This window comes from Lates calcarifer, linkage group LG19 (genome assembly GCF_001640805.2).
Source record: "Lates calcarifer isolate ASB-BC8 linkage group LG19, TLL_Latcal_v3, whole genome shotgun sequence".
NCBI lineage: Eukaryota > Metazoa > Chordata > Actinopteri > Centropomidae > Lates > Lates calcarifer.
This window is the reverse complement of record NC_066851.1, coordinates 20,451,823-20,469,703: the sequence shown is the minus strand read 5'-3', so window position 1 is coordinate 20,469,703 and position 17,881 is coordinate 20,451,823. Positions and strand designations below refer to the sequence as shown.

General features: G+C 42.2%; 1 protein-coding gene across 6 annotated transcripts in view; it reads left to right on the top strand.

Moving 5' to 3' along the window:
* Window positions 1-17,881, top strand: part of numb (NUMB endocytic adaptor protein) — a 38,581-nt gene that overhangs the window by 15,973 nt on the left and 4,727 nt on the right. For 3 of the 6 annotated variants that reach the window (XM_018666233.2, XM_018666236.2, XM_018666232.2), the window contains exons 2-7: window positions 5,234-5,370; window positions 9,834-9,908; window positions 15,362-15,394; window positions 16,110-16,184; window positions 16,982-17,122; window positions 17,559-17,763. In XM_018666233.2, the coding sequence (XP_018521749.1) occupies window positions 5,245-5,370; window positions 9,834-9,908; window positions 15,362-15,394; window positions 16,110-16,184; window positions 16,982-17,122; window positions 17,559-17,763 (655 nt within the window). In that variant the 5' untranslated portion in view covers window positions 5,234-5,244. The remainder of the gene's footprint in view (window positions 1-5,233; window positions 5,371-9,833; window positions 9,909-15,361; window positions 15,395-16,109; window positions 16,185-16,981; window positions 17,123-17,558; window positions 17,764-17,881) is intronic. The other 3 variants (XM_018666235.2, XM_018666237.2, XM_018666234.2) reach the window with 1 other exon arrangement.

Here is a 17,881-nt window from a genome sequence, read left to right as displayed (position 1 = left end):
CCACCATTTCTAATTAGATTTATTTGTCTGCTTCACTTGAAATTATAACTTCAGTGTGATTCTTTCCTCAATTTTCATTAATGCCGACAAAAATCATAAGCTCGGTGGTTGTATTTGAGTCAGAAACTATTAGTCTGTTTTACTGCAAATTTGATTTATCTCCTTAAGGTCATGTGGTTGCGTTCATTTGAATTTTTTAATCCAGTTAAAAACAACTTTTGAAGACATGCTAATGCACTGAGGAAAATTATCCTTATTTTTAATGAGTCTGGGATAAAAACAAACCTAGGGGGAAACTGTGCTAATTCATATTTTACCCCTTCCTTCTCCACCTTACCTTTCAGCTCCTTCAGCTGCCCTGTTCTCTCTCCCTCTGTCTTAGCCTCTTATTCTTTTCCAGTATAATTATTTTTCTTCCCTCTGTCCCTCCTGTCACTTATCACGACTTTTCCCTTCCTTTATCTTCTCTTCACCTGCCCCTGTCTGAATTAACCACTCCATCTTGGCCTCCCACCTTGCCTCCTGTCTTGCCTTCCTCCTTCTGGATCACGGCCAAACAAGAGGCTAAACCCACCTCACATGACCCACACCCACCCACCCTGCACCAGGCAAACACACCCAGACTTTCCCCCTCACTGCTCATTCTCTGCTCCCTCTGGCCGCCATCCCTATCACTGCTCACCTTTCTGCCAACACCACTCACACACACACACACACACACACACACACACACACACACACCACACCACACACAGACAATAGAGTTACCTAACGCTGGTGGTATTGCAGATTTCATACACAAACACCATGTTTGACATGGGATAATGAACATGTGTTCAACCCGCTTTTTACCCAGCAGTCTGCTTTTACAGGTTAATCCCTTGTTGTCGATGTTGACACAGACCTCCCTATGTAACTGTAGTTCAGTGCACATTCCTGTAAGGCATTTTACATTGCTACAGTGTGTGCAAGTTTGACAAAATAATCTCACCCCTCGACATGAGGGTAGAAAAAGTTGAAGTTTATTGAAACCCTTTCATAACAAAGCAAGCAGTGTCAGACCAGGGTTAATCTCAAATTTAAAGCAAGGCTGAGAAGTAAAGTCAGATGATGTGTGCTACAGTAGTTAAGATGGATCACCCTGATGAAGACAAGGTAGCCAACAGAGTGAGGGGAATAAATATTGGTATACTCTTCACTGTTAGAAAATATTGTCTCAAATTACTGACCAATGTGCATTTATCCTGGGCCATTGTTTTAGTTTGGCTTGGGTGTAAGGGATAAAGAGGATAAAAATCTTCAGTATGAGCCTTGAGTTTTAGATAAAAAAAAAAACACTAACATACTGTTGAGGGATTCAGATTTTCTACTTGTGCTTATTCCAAACATCTCACATTTTGGCAACACTTCTCACATCACATTCCTGCTAATGGTTACACACGTTGTACACTCACTCAGGTGCATATGCTTGGCTGAGCACTAACATTTCACCAAATATACACAAACACAGAAAATGTACGCTTTCTTTCCCACGCACATGAATATATGTGCTTTCACCTACATTCCTGCTGCCTCCTTATTTGTCTCTCTCAGACACTGCAGTAGTCAGGAGAGAAGGTGTGTGGGTTGTACGCTGGCAGTAGCGTTAAGTGTGAAGTCATTTAGAAGGTGAGTTCAGTAAGATGCTCTGAGATGAAACAAAAACCATGGGGCATTAATGGGCCTACATCAGCCCATGAGATGAAAAAAAAAATTTTTTTTTTTCAGACCAATAGTGTCCTACCTCTGTCTGTCCCCGGGATATATACAAAGAGATGCTCCAAATTGAAATCTCCTGCAGGAAATGTCCTTTTTTTCTGTACTTGAGTCTGACTTGGTGGCTTACTTCATCCCCAGAGTTTACCAGCAGCTATTTTAGAAGTTTTCCTGGGCAACCCCTTTATGTCAAAAACTTGTTGTAGACAAAAAATATATAAATTTAAAAAATGATTAGTGCTGAAATCATTAGCTGATTAGTCAATCAGCAGAAAAACAATTAATAATAATAATAGTTTCAGTCATTTTCAAGCAATAACAATGCAAAAGTTTCCAACATCTCAGATGGCCAGATTTGCTGCTTCCACTTGTCTTCCAGTGAGCTCAAAATCTTTGGGTTTTGGACTTGTCACCTTCAACTCTGCAAAGTTGTGATTGGCCTTTTTTTCATTTTATATACCAATTACATTGACTAATCAACAAATAAATCAATAAATAAACAATTTCTCCAGTTATAAAACTAACCTCCATCTGGTTGTTATATGCAGAATATGCTTGGTTGTCAAATTGGCAAACTCGTTAGCCAGAGCCAAAACACAGCTGTTTCAAATTGTAAAAAGACTAGAAAAAAGAGATGCCTGTTTTATAATACCCTGCCTTCCTAAAAGTACAATTTCCCAGAGTATCATTCTACTGTGTTACAAATATGCTCTAATAATGCTAATGCTCTTAAAGACGTGTTAAAAAAAAACCACTAGCACCGCTGATATGTCCTGAAACACATGAATAAACATCAGCACTGGGTGGTGTCTTGTGTCTGGTGACAGTGTGATGAGTGAATTCAAGGTGACAATATTTATCCAAAATGTGCACATAGCACATCGGAAACAAATGCTCAAATGAACAAATGAAACGATGTGCTCAAGAACAGACAAATCTGTTTTCCTCCTGCTCCTCCTCTTCACTCTGCAGGCTGGAAGCATGCAGCCTGTCACTGGCACTGCAGTGAGCCCAAACATGATATGACCTAAATAAACGAGTGTGTTGGGAGAGAACGGGAGTGAGAGATGAAGCAATATTTTTTCCCCCTCTCTCAGTCGTCTTGTTTTCAAACACTTCACTCTACTCCAGGCTACAACTTTTGCATTGCCGAGTGCATGGTCAAATGCGTACAAGCATATTTTTATAAAGACAGAGTCAGATTTGCATCGTGGCACCTGAAAATAGGGGGATTTGGCTGTCATTACACAGGTGCTTACACACATCTAAACACTTGTCAGACATTGTTGCTGGCCCCTTTTCAGACAGCTCACCTTGTAAATTTGTATCTGTACCTACAATATGGCTCAGGGGTCATGATTGTCTTTCTACGAATAACAGACAGGAGACAAGAGAGGTGTTGGCTGTACCACACAATAGTTTCCATTACAGAAAATGTGGAAAATGGTGACAGAGATCCACCAACTACAGCCAAAACCCCTACTTGACTTTGGCTTCTGGCTTGCGAACTTGGCCTCACTAGCACTAATTTGGCCAAGTGACTAACTGTCATTTAGAAGACATGCTTTGTCCATAAAATGTAGTTGGCTTGTAAAATAGCGTAAACAGCAGGTTTTATTTGGTTTTGTATCTTTTCTAGGTGTACTCTGACTATTTCAAGTGCAGAAATGTTCTACTGCACAGGGCAGATTCAGGCTCTTGGGTACCCCTCCATTTAGTGACAGTAGGAAGTTTGATGTGTTTATGTGTGTTTCGGTGGCCTGGTCAGGACTCAAAGCTTTCATTGTGCGCTGCCCACAGAGCTGGAGCCTGGCACGGACAGATAAGACAGCCTCACCTCAAACACACTTTCTACCCCCAGCCATTACCGGCTGCCAGGACAGGTTTCATTATGCAAACAGCTAGCTCAGTCCTCTGAGTGTGTGCGTAGTTAAGTAGGCGCATATGTGTGTGATCGCTGTGAGCATGTGCGTGAGCGTACGCTGCTATGTTGCTGCTTGTTCTTGAGTGTGTGTGTGCGGACAGTCAGTTCTCCTGGATTAAAGACGTTTAATCCCGTCAGATCCTCATCAGCTCAGAAGTTGGTGGGTACAACTCGTTAGTCAAGTAGTATGCTCTTTGCTCACGTGTTAAAAGTCTGAATTGCATGGCTGAACGACTCTTGGTCCTCAGTTATGAGTTCCTCTGAGAGATGTGAGCAAAGCTTTGGATGATGGATGGACCTCTCAGTTCTAGTTTGGATCAGCAACTTATAATTGGGTCTCAGCTTTTTTGTGCCTCTCAATCTCTTCCAAAGCCAAGAAGACATACATGAACTGTTTAAAGCAGTGCATTTAGTCTGATGAATTGTGCTGTGTTAAGAACTTACACTTAAGTGAGACCTAGACTCAATACCAAGAAATAATTTTCTAGAAAAACTACTACTACTACTATTTTTGTTGCTCTGGCCTCTGGGTCTATCAGCTGTGATAACACTATACTCTCCACAGTAACTGCTTAGATGTCAAAATACAGAGAGATTGCTTACAGAGAAGTTTGAAAGGGTACCAAAGAATGCAAAATAAGCCAAAAGGTTTGCCAACTTAAATTTCCACTTTATTTGGAGTACCTCTGATGTTGCTAATAATCCCCCATCAAACAGGAAAAGTGTATACACCTGACAACTGACCAACTCATTGGCCTTATTTTAAGTGATTTCAGCAGTCACTTTGTTGTCTATAACATTATAATTTCCAAAAGAACTAATGCCCAGAGCTGCGGCTATGAAGTCCAAATTGTAATCAACAATACTTTTCCTGATTAACTGTGCTGTAGGTCCAAAATGCTGAGGAATTTTCATGTACAGATCATTAAGTCTCCTGATCATATGCCTGGTCAAGTGTGCTATATAGTTGGTTGAGTTAATTGTCTGCAGATATTAATTGAATATGTTAGGAGTTGGAAATGATCTGGATTGCAATTTAGCTGTAAAATTGTTACCCTGTTGCAATTAGCAGTTAAAACATTCTCTCAGTGGGAGCTGCAGACTTCCCTCTGCGTGCTCTGTTCCCTTTTTTATTTGGGACGCCTCAACTCCTTTAATACTACAGTGACTCAGGCTCCAACTCCTTTGTTCCTCCCGGTGAAAGACAACAGCTTACTGTGTTGTGCATGGAAGTTTCTGTTTAAAGCTTTCCTATTCACAGGGACTAAATGGGATGCATGAAGTGGTCGTCTAGCACTGTAGTTCTGCTCAATCACCAGCTTCTTATTCATTATCAAACACAGGAAGTTGACTAATGTCTGTGTTGACATACACTGCACGTGAACTGGTACATTTCCCAGACTTGAAAACTTTTATTACTTAATATGTTTTGCAGTTGTCCTTAACCTTTTTTGGTATTTCTCCAGCTTTCCAGCCGGTACTGCACCTTTCTATTCTTTGCTGCTGCTGCCCAATTTTCCTTGGGTTTAATAAATTGTCTCTCACCACTAACAGGGAGCTCAGTGATGAATAAGCTACGGCAGAGCTTCCGCCGGAAGAAAGACGTCTACGTGCCGGAGTCAAGTCGGCCGCACCAGTGGCAGACAGACGAGGAGGCGGTTCGCAGCGGCAAATGCAGCTTTGCAGTCAAGGTGACCCTCCCTGGCTTTCCCTCACACATAAACACACCTGCATACAGAAAATTTCTCACACACATTTCACAAGCACACAAACTCACACTGACCTTACTGTGACACACTCATACTTCTGAGAAACTTGCATGTCGCCTAGCTCCCCAAGGACACTGCTTGTGATTAATCATAAGAATTCACTGAGAGTGTGAGCACAGCTTTTATCTAGGTTGCAAGATTATCTGCTGTAGTCTTCCAAACCTGTGGGATGTGTGTGCACAATTGATTTCTGGCCTCCCAAGAGTTTTCAGAACCACTTGAACCATCAAGAGAAATATACAAAATTTAAAAAATGTTCAATTATACGAGACAAATAACTTAGGGCAATGCAGCAGCTGTTAAGTCAGTAGGATGTACAGTATCTCCCTACATGCAGTCTACAGAGATTCAGAAATGGACTAACTTTACCTGCGGTGCTGCAGTTGATGAAGTGGAGAGTTTGCTGTATTGTGGCAACAAAACCTTCCACTTTTGCAAACAGAAGCACAATGGTACACTTCCTCTCATGACATGGGTCCAAATGTTCACCTCCCTTAGGTTAAAGGGGAATCGAAAACCCTCAGAGTCGAGAAAGAGAACATTTTCCTCAGAACAGATGGACTCTATGGCTGGTGAAAAGATGTGGGTTGCACATTAGCACATGTACAGGTTATGGTTTGATGTTACTTGTATGTTTGTGTAATTCTATTTTGCAGTAAGAAACAGGAAATGAAAATACCTATAGAGGGTGGAGGGAGGTAGAAGTGACTGGCATCAAAGTAAGGCGGTAGGTGGTAGAAGGGGTTTATCACTGTCTTGAGATTTTTATTAGATAGTGAAACTTGGATGTGGAAGGGGTGTCCATGTTCATGGCATCAAGTTGCGCATGCGTTTAAGTGAGTATGTGAAATGCCCTAGATTCAAGCCTTCCCCTAAGCTGTCTTCCAAATGTCCCTTAAACACACGTGCTCATACACACCTTCCCTCCCCCACCTGCTCCCCATAAATTGTCTTTCGTTGTTGTACCCAAAGCTAGATTTGTGTATCAGCAGCTACTCTGCTCGTTCTTCACACCTCTTTAAAGGTGTAGATGAGCAAGTTTTTCTCATATTTAGTTTTAATTTGCTACTTCTTCAAGTGTGCACACTGTCCTTAAAGAGGTCTTTAAAGAGGTTTTTAAAGATTGTATTAAGTGCTGTAGATACACTAGATAGCACTTAGCCTACATAGAGCAACAAAACAACAAAGCAAAACATTTTAAACTCTGGTAACTTAACCATTATTGCTGGGTTTTGCATTGTTCTAAAAATCTTATTGTAAACTTGTTAAAGCAGTAAGGGAATTGCAGAATTTCTCACCCACTGTGAGCAAAAAACAGCTCATCTTAGATTGTTTAGATTGTTCCAATTACTTCTTTGGCCACTCACACTTCTCTACCAGCCCCCCCCCCCCTGCACTGGCTTTCACCGTGCCAGTGCAACCTACCATGCTACTCCACTGTTCCCTCCTCCCCCTCCCGCTCCCCGTCTCCTGCTCTAGGTGCCTCAGAGGAGCCCAGTTGTGTGTGGGTTGGAATAGTTGCAGTGAAATTATCACTGACTGCCGCACTACAGAGTAACGAATGGGGGAGGAGATGAGGAGAGATGCAGGGGAGAGGGAGAGGGAGAGGAGAGAGAAGAGTCTGTTTCAAAGTAATGTTGGGAGGAAAAGAAGGAGACCTGGGCTGGTGAAGCCTTTAATGTTGTGGCTTGGGGCTTCCCTCTTTACAATAGTGTCTTTAGCAAACGTAGTATGAGCCCAGATTTCAATTAATTATCAAATATGAGTTTTTACCTCTGTCATTGACATGTCATGTAAAGCCACACGTGTGTTTATTTGTGTATGCATTTCTGCCTGTGTATGCTGTTTTCAAGCAGAAATCGCCTAGACAATTATTCGATTATTCATGATTCAAGGTGATTGTCAAAGCCATAAAAAGTGTAGACTTGCTGTTTTGTATGGAAATGTCAGTCTTATGAGACTGCTGAAGGCTGGAGATGGATGTGAGATTAGATTAAATTGCATAATGTACGTATATGTCCTTGGTAAGTTCAAGTTATGTAGGCTCATTTGTAAAGAAATGAAAGAGTGCGTTTTCGTGTGAGGTTGTTTTCTGCCGTTATTGGAATGGAGTCTGCAAGGCTGCTTACAGCACAGACTTTCTATTGAATCTGACAGAATTTTTTGCTGAAACTGATTTATGGCCAATACCCTCAATTAATTCCGGAAATCCATATGGATGACATCCAGAGGATTTACACCAACAAAGTCAACTCCTCCTTACTGATAGAGATATAGTATCATTTTATGTGAAATACCACCTTGTACCTGTGCCATCCTCAGACCCTCTGAGCTAGAGGTGTTGATAGGAGGATTTTGTTAATGGAGTAGCAGTTCCCCCCTGTTTCCAGTCTTGCTAGACTAAGCTAACTGGCTGCTGGCTCCAGCTACGTATTTATTGTACAGACATGAGACAAGTATCATCTGACTCTCTGCTAGAAAGTGAATAAACATATTTCCCTAAATGATTAAGTATTCCTTTAAGATAAAAACCTTAATATTCAAACAGTACAGAACTGTTTGTGCAGAAACCTCCCAGTGCTGCACTTGTATTTATTATTATTATGTTAACTCTGGCCCTTTACAGCATGAAAATCACCCCCATTCCTCAGCAGACACCAAAACTGTAGTTGCAATAACAGCAAATAAAGACAAATATCATGATAAACTTCATCTAATCCTAGCCCATGTAGGATTAGTGCCAAGTGGAACTAATCCTGGGGTCAGCCCACAAACAAACGAGGGTTTCAGAACCAAATTACCCTACACATGTACAGCACACTGTTCAGGAGATATTCATTTCTTTTTTTTAAAAGTCGCTTTTGGTGAGCGCATCTATCAAATGCAAATGTTTCAGCCTCCAGATTGGTGCTGCCAGTTAGTTACAAACAGGATGGAGTAAGATGCTACAATGAAACATCTGTTGTGACACTTCAAGCCTCCCCTGCATTTACTCATCTCACCTCAGCCACGTCTCCTGGCAGATCCCCTATTAGTGGCGCTGCTGCTTTCATTGTCCTCACTACCCACAGCTGCCTCCTCACATCAGTTTGTCTTTAACACACTTGCGTTTCTATCAGCAACCCTGTGTGTTTACGTGCCTAAGTGTATACACATGTGTATTATAATACGGCGACAGTGTGACTCACTGTTGTGGCGTCACACTCTTAAAATAGCAGGGCCAGAGGGTGGGGGTGACAGGCGTGGGTCAGCGTCACTTGCTGTGTGTGTATCTATAAGGGAAGGGTAAGGACTTCCTCTCCGGCATCGCATGCACAATGGCTTCTGGGGCGGTCAGGGTTGCGAGTCTGGAGTGACACACAGCAGGGTGTGATGCTGCTTCAGGTCGAGGAGGAGGAGGAGGAGAAGGGAGGGAGGGTTGAGCTGGAGGAGGCCTTTTCCGTTTATATTTTAGTTGCAGTTAAACTCACTCACATAGGATTTCAACATAATGTAAATGTGAGGATTTGATGGTTTTCTCTGTCATACGAGATGGTAAAGTGAATGTGATTGGGCTTTGAACTGCCAGTGGGACAAAACAAGACATTTGAAGACATCAACTTGGGCTGTGGGGAATTATAATTGACATTTTTCATTGTTTTATGATATGTTAATTAAGAAAATTATCTCCAGATTAGTAGTAATAATAAAAAATATTTGTTATCTGCAGCCTTAACTTAAAGTATAAAGAACAGCTTAATTATGAAAGCAACAGCTTGTGGCCTTCAGGATGGGGATGACCCTGATGACAGCCAAAAGCTGAGATGCACTGATCTTATAATAAAGTTGTTCTTTATATAGTGTTAGTAGAGGCTGTTTTTATTTTGGGTGACGTGCATTGGCCACATACTTAAAATACAAGCTATATAAAGATCAAATAATTGCTTGAAATTTTTGAATGTAATTAATTGTCTTTTTGTGTGTGATGTCAAAATATCAGATTCAGGTCAGGTTTCCAAGTCCACATGAACACATAGGAGATTGGTCTCCATGCTGAGTGTTGTCTTGAGTAATACCTTCTCCATTGAATCACACACTTTTGCATCCACCCACTTCCCCATTTATATTTCTCGGGAACAGTTTAGCATTTTCTTTGTGGACAAAATTAGAGATCAACTAGGGAGCAATTGAACTGTGATTGACCTCAAAATGGTAATTAATTAGGTGTGTAAATCACCAGTGCCAGTGTACCAGGGGGTATTAGACAATCTGGACTCATTTAAATACCCAATCTATTTCCAGAGTTTATTATTGTACCCTTACTTAAACTTCAGTTGAGATAGCCACGGGAAAGGTTTGTCACAGCATTACTCAACTCTTTCTCTCTCCCTCTGTGTCTCCTGCAGTACCTGGGACATGTGGAGGTAGAGGAGTCCAGGGGGATGCACATCTGCGAGGATGCAGTGAAGCGGCTTAAGACGGTAGGTTTCTCTAGAAAATCCCTCTGTACTTCTAGGAACGAGTCTGCTAACTGCCACACATCCTACTTCCTTTTTATCTGCTCTTTCTCTTATCTTTTCTTCCATTAATTTCCTTCTCTACGATACAAATATCTATTTCATGGCAGCCCTCCTCTTGTCTGCCAGTAGACAGTTTTGCTCTCCTTAGAGCTTCATCACTGTTTATTCCGGCCTAGTCTTCTCTGTGCATAGAGGTCTGAGTGTGGTTGATTGTTACCATTTGTCAGTGAGGGTCTCCACCCAACTTAACCTTCAGGCAACCTCCAGGGTTGTCAGGGTCTGCTCTGAACGTCCCTTCCTCTCCATACACTGCTCTCAGTCAGAGCAGATAAGCCGGTGTGTATTTCCTGCTGCAGCAGATTCCGACGGAGTTGCGCAAAAAGAACAAATTCCAGTTTGGGGAGTAGGGGAGGGGAATGGGGGAAACTGCGGAGCAATTGCTTTTCCATGTTGTCAGTTGTTTGCCAAGGCCCCACCCAGGTTATAAAGTCCTGTGGGTAAATGAGGTCGATTCTCTGAAGTCAGAGCCAAACCTGAGTCGACAGGTCTGCTTCTGGGGTCTGTCTCTGCATGATTAGAGCCTGTTCAGGAGAATCCGCATGTCATGTCTCGGGACAACAAAAGTTATGAAACTCCTGTTTGAAGAGTAACTGATTAGCTTTCAGTTTCAATTTAAGATGACTCAGGCTAATTAAGAATTCACACCCTGTTTCTCCTGTTATCAGGACGTATTCTTCTTGCTCCATGGAATTGTGTAAAGGGCCTTTTAAGTTGTATTGCATGTTCTACTCAATGAGCTGTTGAAGCCTACTTGAGCTACTGAGAGCCATTTGTTAGTGTGATTATACTGAAGGACATGCTTGAGAGTAATTTTATATTTTATGAGAACAGTTTAATGGACAGTAAAACACTTTAAATTTTCATTCCAGTTAAAATAGAACAGTGTAATAAAGCAGAAGTTACATAATGCAAATAAGAGAACACACACTCAAACACACACACTTGGTTTTATATTTACATAAATGCACACGTATTCACACTTCGACTCATATGATGACACATTTGGGTACAGGGCATACACACACAGTTTTATTAGAAAAAAACTAGTATATGCATCGTTTCCGTGAAAGTCGGTGTCACACAACACACACACATGCTCATACAGCACAATGTTTTCATACAGTGTATTTTCTCACAAACATGCACATACTTGTAGACACCATGTAGCAGTGTGTGTGTGTGTGTTTGTGTGGGAATTTACACACACAGTTTCAATGTCACACAGTAGCACAAAACACATTTGTAGCACACACTCTGACAGGGCTCACAGAGGAACACACACAGGAAGAAGTGTACCCGGACATACTGCGTAACACACTCACATATACATGCTCATATAGTGAATACACAAAACTTGAACACACACATACAAGCCTGACAAGCACACACACACACACAGCAGGACACACATACCGGTGCTTGATGAGGTCACATGGTGTACACAGAGCCCGAGGCTGTGAGATCTTATTGAGTTACAGTCATTTTAACAAGGCGGACAAAATGGAGCCAACTCAAAAGGAGAGGCGGGTGCCTCTGCCTTCTGTCCTCCTGCGGGCCGCAGCTCTCTGACCCTCCTCAACCTAATGACATTTCCTCCTCTGTCTAATCTGACATTTTACTCCCTCGATTCCTCACTACCCACAGATGTTATTTGAAAGCTAGCACAGGCATGACTTTATTGATCTGCGTTTATAATCAGGGAGGGAAATTAACGCTAGCCTCCTTTCAAAATATGAGTCAGGCTGGCATCATTTCATGGTCTCCTTGTACACATTATCTTTCCTGCTTAGTGACCTTCTTCCAGTTGAGTCCTGACATTGACATAGTTTACCTGATCTGTGTGCCTTAAGGGTGCGTTTTACAAGAAACCACTTACACATTGCAGAATTTTCTTTCCCTGTGTGCCTGCCTACACTTGAGGATTGTTGTTTCCTTCCTTAAGTTTGCTGTCTTATCCCATACACTTTACACTGATATGCCAGTCATCACACAGGTAAAATAGCATTTTACGGGTTACAAATACTGAATCTTCACTATTTAAAAATTTATAATAGAAGAGTCTTGATATTTGCTTACATTCAGCACCGCAGCTGAGAGCAGTGGAGCAACAAAAGCGTTGTGCTGCATTACATTGCTCTGCACTTTCCATTACTCTAATTTTTCTCTTCTCCATTGTAATTAGTTTTGCAGTTAATTCATTTCAGAGTAGGATTGTATGGTTTAAAGCCTGCCATGTTGCCATCCCGTGTTGCTCTGTCTGCAATGATCTATGTAAAAAGAATAATGTAATAATTGGACTGACAAAATGAGGTTTGAATCAGGGGTTCTTGACTGGTGGTTTGTATCACTGATGCTCAGAGGGCAGCCATAATGTCATGTGAGGTCTCTGTTAACAGTTTTACAGACATCTTTTCTTACAGTGGCGCTTTATGGGAAAAATGGGAGCAAGGCTGATTTTGTCTCAAATAGCAGAGCAGAACTCACTGACTTACAGTATGACTACCCCTGATGCCAATTATTCATGTCAGACCTAGACTGTCCAGACCAGACCAGCCCCCCCCCCCAAACAGATGTACAATTAGCAAGGCCCTGATAGATCCCAGTTCATCCTCACCGACTCTTCAATTAGCTAACTGTTGTTGCCAGGCAACAAATACAGTCCGTACAAGTTGACATAATGTGAGTTAATATTACTCAGCTGTAAACTCTATTTCCAGGAACTAATAACTAAATTGTTCAGGAACCAGACCCACACCTGTAGGTACTTAATGTCTGATGTGGGCTGATGAGAGGATGCTATTTCCTGAAAATCAGCTCACAGCAGCCACAACACCAACACAGTCTGGCAGCATCAGCACTTAAGGTTTTGGGGCCGGCTAGAGAGATGAAGAGCAACAGAGTGAGTTGATACTCTCTGATGCATAAGTAGGAAAAACATGGGAATAAATGTGCTGAGATTTTTTCCTGTATGTGCCCTGTCCTGGAGGGTGCGTGTTGGTCTAGCTGTCAGTCAGTATGTATTTCTGCGTGTGTGACAGCTACAGCTCTGAGCTGACTCCCATTGTTTTTCCCAGCAGCCTTTGGGATGGTAATGAGAGTTTTCTCGCAGCTCTGTGACCTGTAACTCAGAGGGGAGGATGGAGGCGAGTGGAGGAGGAGGCTGCATTGCGGCACCGTCAACCTCCAAGCTGCCCCTGTGCGTTGTCATCATGACATCACTTCCTGCTGTTGCTGTTGGCCAGTGGCCCAGGGTTGGAGGTGTATTCTGTGTTTTATCAGTGGGAATGTTTTAGCTGTTACTCAGGAGCTCATAGTGACCTGGAGTGTTTCCTCTGTGTAGACTGGGTGGGGCACCCCACCAAGAGATGCTGACATACTGAAAGAATTTCAATTGTATTTGTACAACACCCAGTAGCCTCCAGGTACATTATTGACAATGTTTCCAAGTTCATCAGATGGTGTGTTTGTAAGCCAGTGGTTTCAGTGAAGACTTTTAGTGTGGTATGAAAAGTCTCAGATGCCTCCACCCCCACTAAAGATATTTCCTGAGTAAATACCAAATGTGGGAAGTTACAAAACACAATCTTCCCTCAACCCAGAGCTGCATCTGCTCTTAGGGAATTCTCCAATCATGTCCTGAACTCAACTCAACACAAAAACTGACCACAAAAAATAAACAGCTACTGTAAGCATTGTGAATGTGTCTTATTGGCAATTGTCCTCTCTCCTATAGCAAGCCTGCAGGGTGGTGGTGTTTTATTCTTTGACAACCTGTCAGGTAAAGTAACAGGATGACGTAAACTCTATCTTGGAGCAGAGATATATGCAGCAAAGGTTTTAAGGTGTGACCTGTTGCACAAAGTAGGTCTGTCATAGATGTTACGCAAAATGTGTGATTCGTTGTTGCACATCCTGTTGGTGGTTTGTGTTGTTTTTTGCTTGCAGATTTACTGTAAGCCACCAGCTGGTAGTGTCGCTAAAAGGCTTTGACTGTGGGTGTTAATGTTGTCTATTAAAAAGAGGTCAGTTATGCACAACTTGAACAACACAGAGGCAAAACTTGTTGGCTACAGAGTTCGTTTCCTGCTTCAGTTGTTTCATTTTTGCCTTATTGGCGTCACCTTGATCTTTCAAAACTCAGCTATCTTCTCTGCCCAGAAAGCTTTTTCCCCTACTGTAGTTTCATCACAATACACGCTTTGAATACCTGAATATTGTGTTACCTTTTTGTTGGTGTTATACATTTTTTTTGTCTTTTTAAGCAGGTTTTTATTGCAGAGAAATGCCTCCAAATCCCCCTCCCCCCACACCGCCCTCCCATTCTAGTTATCTTAACATTGTAGATATTTTTCCCCCTAACCACCTATCTTACTAATACTAGCTGTGCTGGCTCTGCCATCATCTGCATGTCTGTGTGGTTCTCAGAAATGCACACACACACACACACACACACACACACACACACTAACAAGCGCTTAGCTCATTCCAAATGAATCTCCAGTGCTGGTTAACACGTTAAATCATGCATTAACATGGTGCTCAGAGTGCTGTCTCCACCATAGCTGTGTGTAACAGGAGCAGAGTGGCACTCCTTTTCACAGCTTATGGGGAGGAGAGGAACTCTGAGGGAGCAGGGGGAAAAGTGAGGATTAAGGCTAGGCTGGGCTGGGTCTGATTGTGGTGTCTTTATGTGGTTGCGGCAGCCTAAACTTGACCCTTGACTCCGGCTGACCAGTGAACAGTCACAGGCTTGGTTCAGAGGTCAAACTGCCGTCTGTGGGAATCTGTTTCTGTCTGCTGAACAACTAAGGAAGGCCCACGTCTCGGTCTAGGAGTCAGAGGAGAAAGAATGAAATGGGATTATTATCCCCTCCACAGACACACACACCTGAAGGTCTGCCATCTTTATCTCCTCTGTCCAGGCAGCTTGGTTTGCTGTCTTAGCTGTGCTACTGTTGTAGTTTTGCAGGGTTGTTGTTGTTGTTGTTTATTTCAATCACAAGAACTTAAGGGTGTCATTCCCTGCTGTCAGGAGGATCTTTTGGGAACAGTAATGTGGTTTATTGGCTTCCAGGGTGGTAGTACTAACAGTGATCATCATAAAGACAATAACAATCACAGTATCACCCATTAAAACATCTATCAGTATGGAATCACGTGGAGCTACCTGATCCATTGACTCACTCACTCACCCACTCTCTCACTCACTCATAACCCAGTTTCACTTTCACCAAAAAGAAATCCCAAATCAAATCCCTTCCCGTGGGCTCCAGACAATTTTTAGACTTCCTAGGTAACATTTTCATGCCTTGTTCCTCCCTCCGTCTCACCCGCTCCTCTCACCCACCCTCCAGGACAGGAAATTCTTCAAAGGATTCTTTGCAAAAGTAAGTTATTGCTTTGTGTGTCTGAGTGTGTTTCTCTTTATTATTAGCATCATTATTGTTATTATTATTATTATTATTTTTCTTCCTCTCACATAACACTTCACCCTTTGATCGTGTTTGAAGGCTGGAAGAAACACACATACACACACTTGTACACCGGGGAGAAATCTGTCTGGAGAGAGACAAACACAATGATGCATGTGTCTGTGAGCAGGTGGGGTGGTTTAGGCTGGGGCGGGGCACTTTGTGTTTTGTGTGTGTGTGTGTGTGTGTGTGTGTGTTTTTGTATTAATAGGCGTGCCTTCTCTCCCTTCAGCCCTTCTTCCATGAACCAAGAATGGAACAATGAACAGCTTGTGTGAATGAGCATTTCCTTTTTGTGCACAGATATTTTATTGTTGTTTTTCTAACCAATGGGGCCACCACTGTCGACTGCATCAGTGCACCAAATCTCATACCAATCTTCTTATTTCTTTTATTAAATTTTGGGTACTAGTGAATGACACCGCACTCAGAAAAACAACTCCTGACTTGTGTCTTCTCTTTTTGTCTCTTACCTGGTGCTTTCTCTTTATTTACAGGTGTGCTTTGTGTGTGTGTTGAATAGGTACCAAGGATTGGTACAAAGGGAAGTAATCTTGGGGGATATTGATAGACTGGAAAAGTTTCTTTGTTTCTTAACTCGTCCCTGTTCCTGTTGTGTGTGTGTTTGCAGGCTGGGAAGAAGCCAGTGCGGGCTGTGTTGTGGGTGTCGGCAGATGGTCTTCGTGTTGTAGACGACAAAACAAAGGTAATAAGTCCCTTCAGTCCTCTATCACAGGCTTGATCAAAAAGAAAGGGCTGCCAGAGGAAGTACACATGGCTTTAGCAGCTTTAAAGGTTGAAGCTGCTGAGCTGCAGCAGTTAATAATGGTGGTGGAGCTACTATACTTCTGGTCTAGTGACCTCCAAAAGGCCCTCTTTGGATACATGTACTCAGTGCACCTGCAGGAGAAGAAAAATAAGTTGAGCAAACAGTTTCACATTAAAGGTCACATTGACACCTGCTGGAAAGCTCTGGTACTGCATCAAACCATGACCCTTAAAATGGTCACAGCATCTCTACAGCTTTAAGAGAACTGGGGCACATTCAGTCTCAAAACAGTTTGCATCATTTTGCTACAGAAAATTATCTAAAATTTTATTTTATTACCCAAAAAATGTTTTTTTATTTTAGACTTGAAACCTAGTGACAAACAATCCGCAGATAAAAGTGACAAGTGCTGTAGTTTGTGAAAAGATAAGCCTGGTCTGTTCTGTTATTTTAATTTATGATCCAGGATTCTTTCTTGAGTGAGACATAATGTGTTCAGTGTTGCCTTTATGTGAGGATTCAAGGTCATGGTTGTGATTGGATGCAGCCTGGTGATTCTGGAGCTGGTAGGAGCTCAGTCTTATTTGAGCCCTCTTGCCGGGCCTTCTCTCTGAAGTACTGTGCAATCATTCATCCCACATTTTGAACTGACTTGAGTGAGACTCACTTAACTCCTCCCTTGACCATAGGTTTTAAGCTCATGATAATGAGGTGGTGGTTGTTCTTTTTTGCAGGACCTGATTCTGGACCAGACAATAGAAAAGGTGTCATTCTGCGCTCCGGACCGGAACTTTGAGAGGGCGTTTTCTTACATCTGCAGGGATGGCACCACACGGCGCTGGATCTGCCATTGTTTTATGGCCATCAAAGACTCAGTGAGAAATCACTCTGAAGCCTCATCACTAATGCATGTTATGAAGTGTAAGATGGGGAAAACAACCACCTTACACTGTACAATCCTGTGTTTCCCAAGTCATTTGAAAAATGTAGTGTACATTATTGAAAACTAGTGTCAAACCAATCAGTTGATTGATCAGTGGATTAACTGACAGAAATTTTTAATCAACTAATTGTTAGATAAACATTAATCAAGCAAAAACATCAGATATTCTGTTCTCAGCTTCCCACGTGTGGATTTAAAACGCTAAAGTGAGCTCATGCAAATTATACCTTTACATTAATTTCACACTTCGACTGGCAGTGATTGTAGTGATTTTCTGTAGTGGTTCATCGCTGCTGAATTAACACAAGAGAAATCGAGCCCAGCAGACCTTTATTTATTTATTTATTTTTAACATTGTCTCTTTTCAGGGAGAGCGTCTCAGTCACGCCGTGGGTTGTGCATTCGCTGCCTGTCTGGAGCGAAAACAGAAACGGGAGAAGGAGTGTGGGGTCACGGCAACCTTTGACGCCAACAGAACCACTTTCACCCGGGAGGGCTCATTTCGTGTTACTACAGCAACAGAGGCAGCAGAGCGGGAGGAAGTCATGAGGCAGCTACAGGATGCTAAAAAAGGTCTGTATTCGTTTTTGTTATTCCCTGACCTGGGAAAATGGTCGGCCAGTTTAACCAAGGTCTTGCATGCAAAATTTACATTTAGAACATGTTTCATATGTTCAAATAATTTTGCATG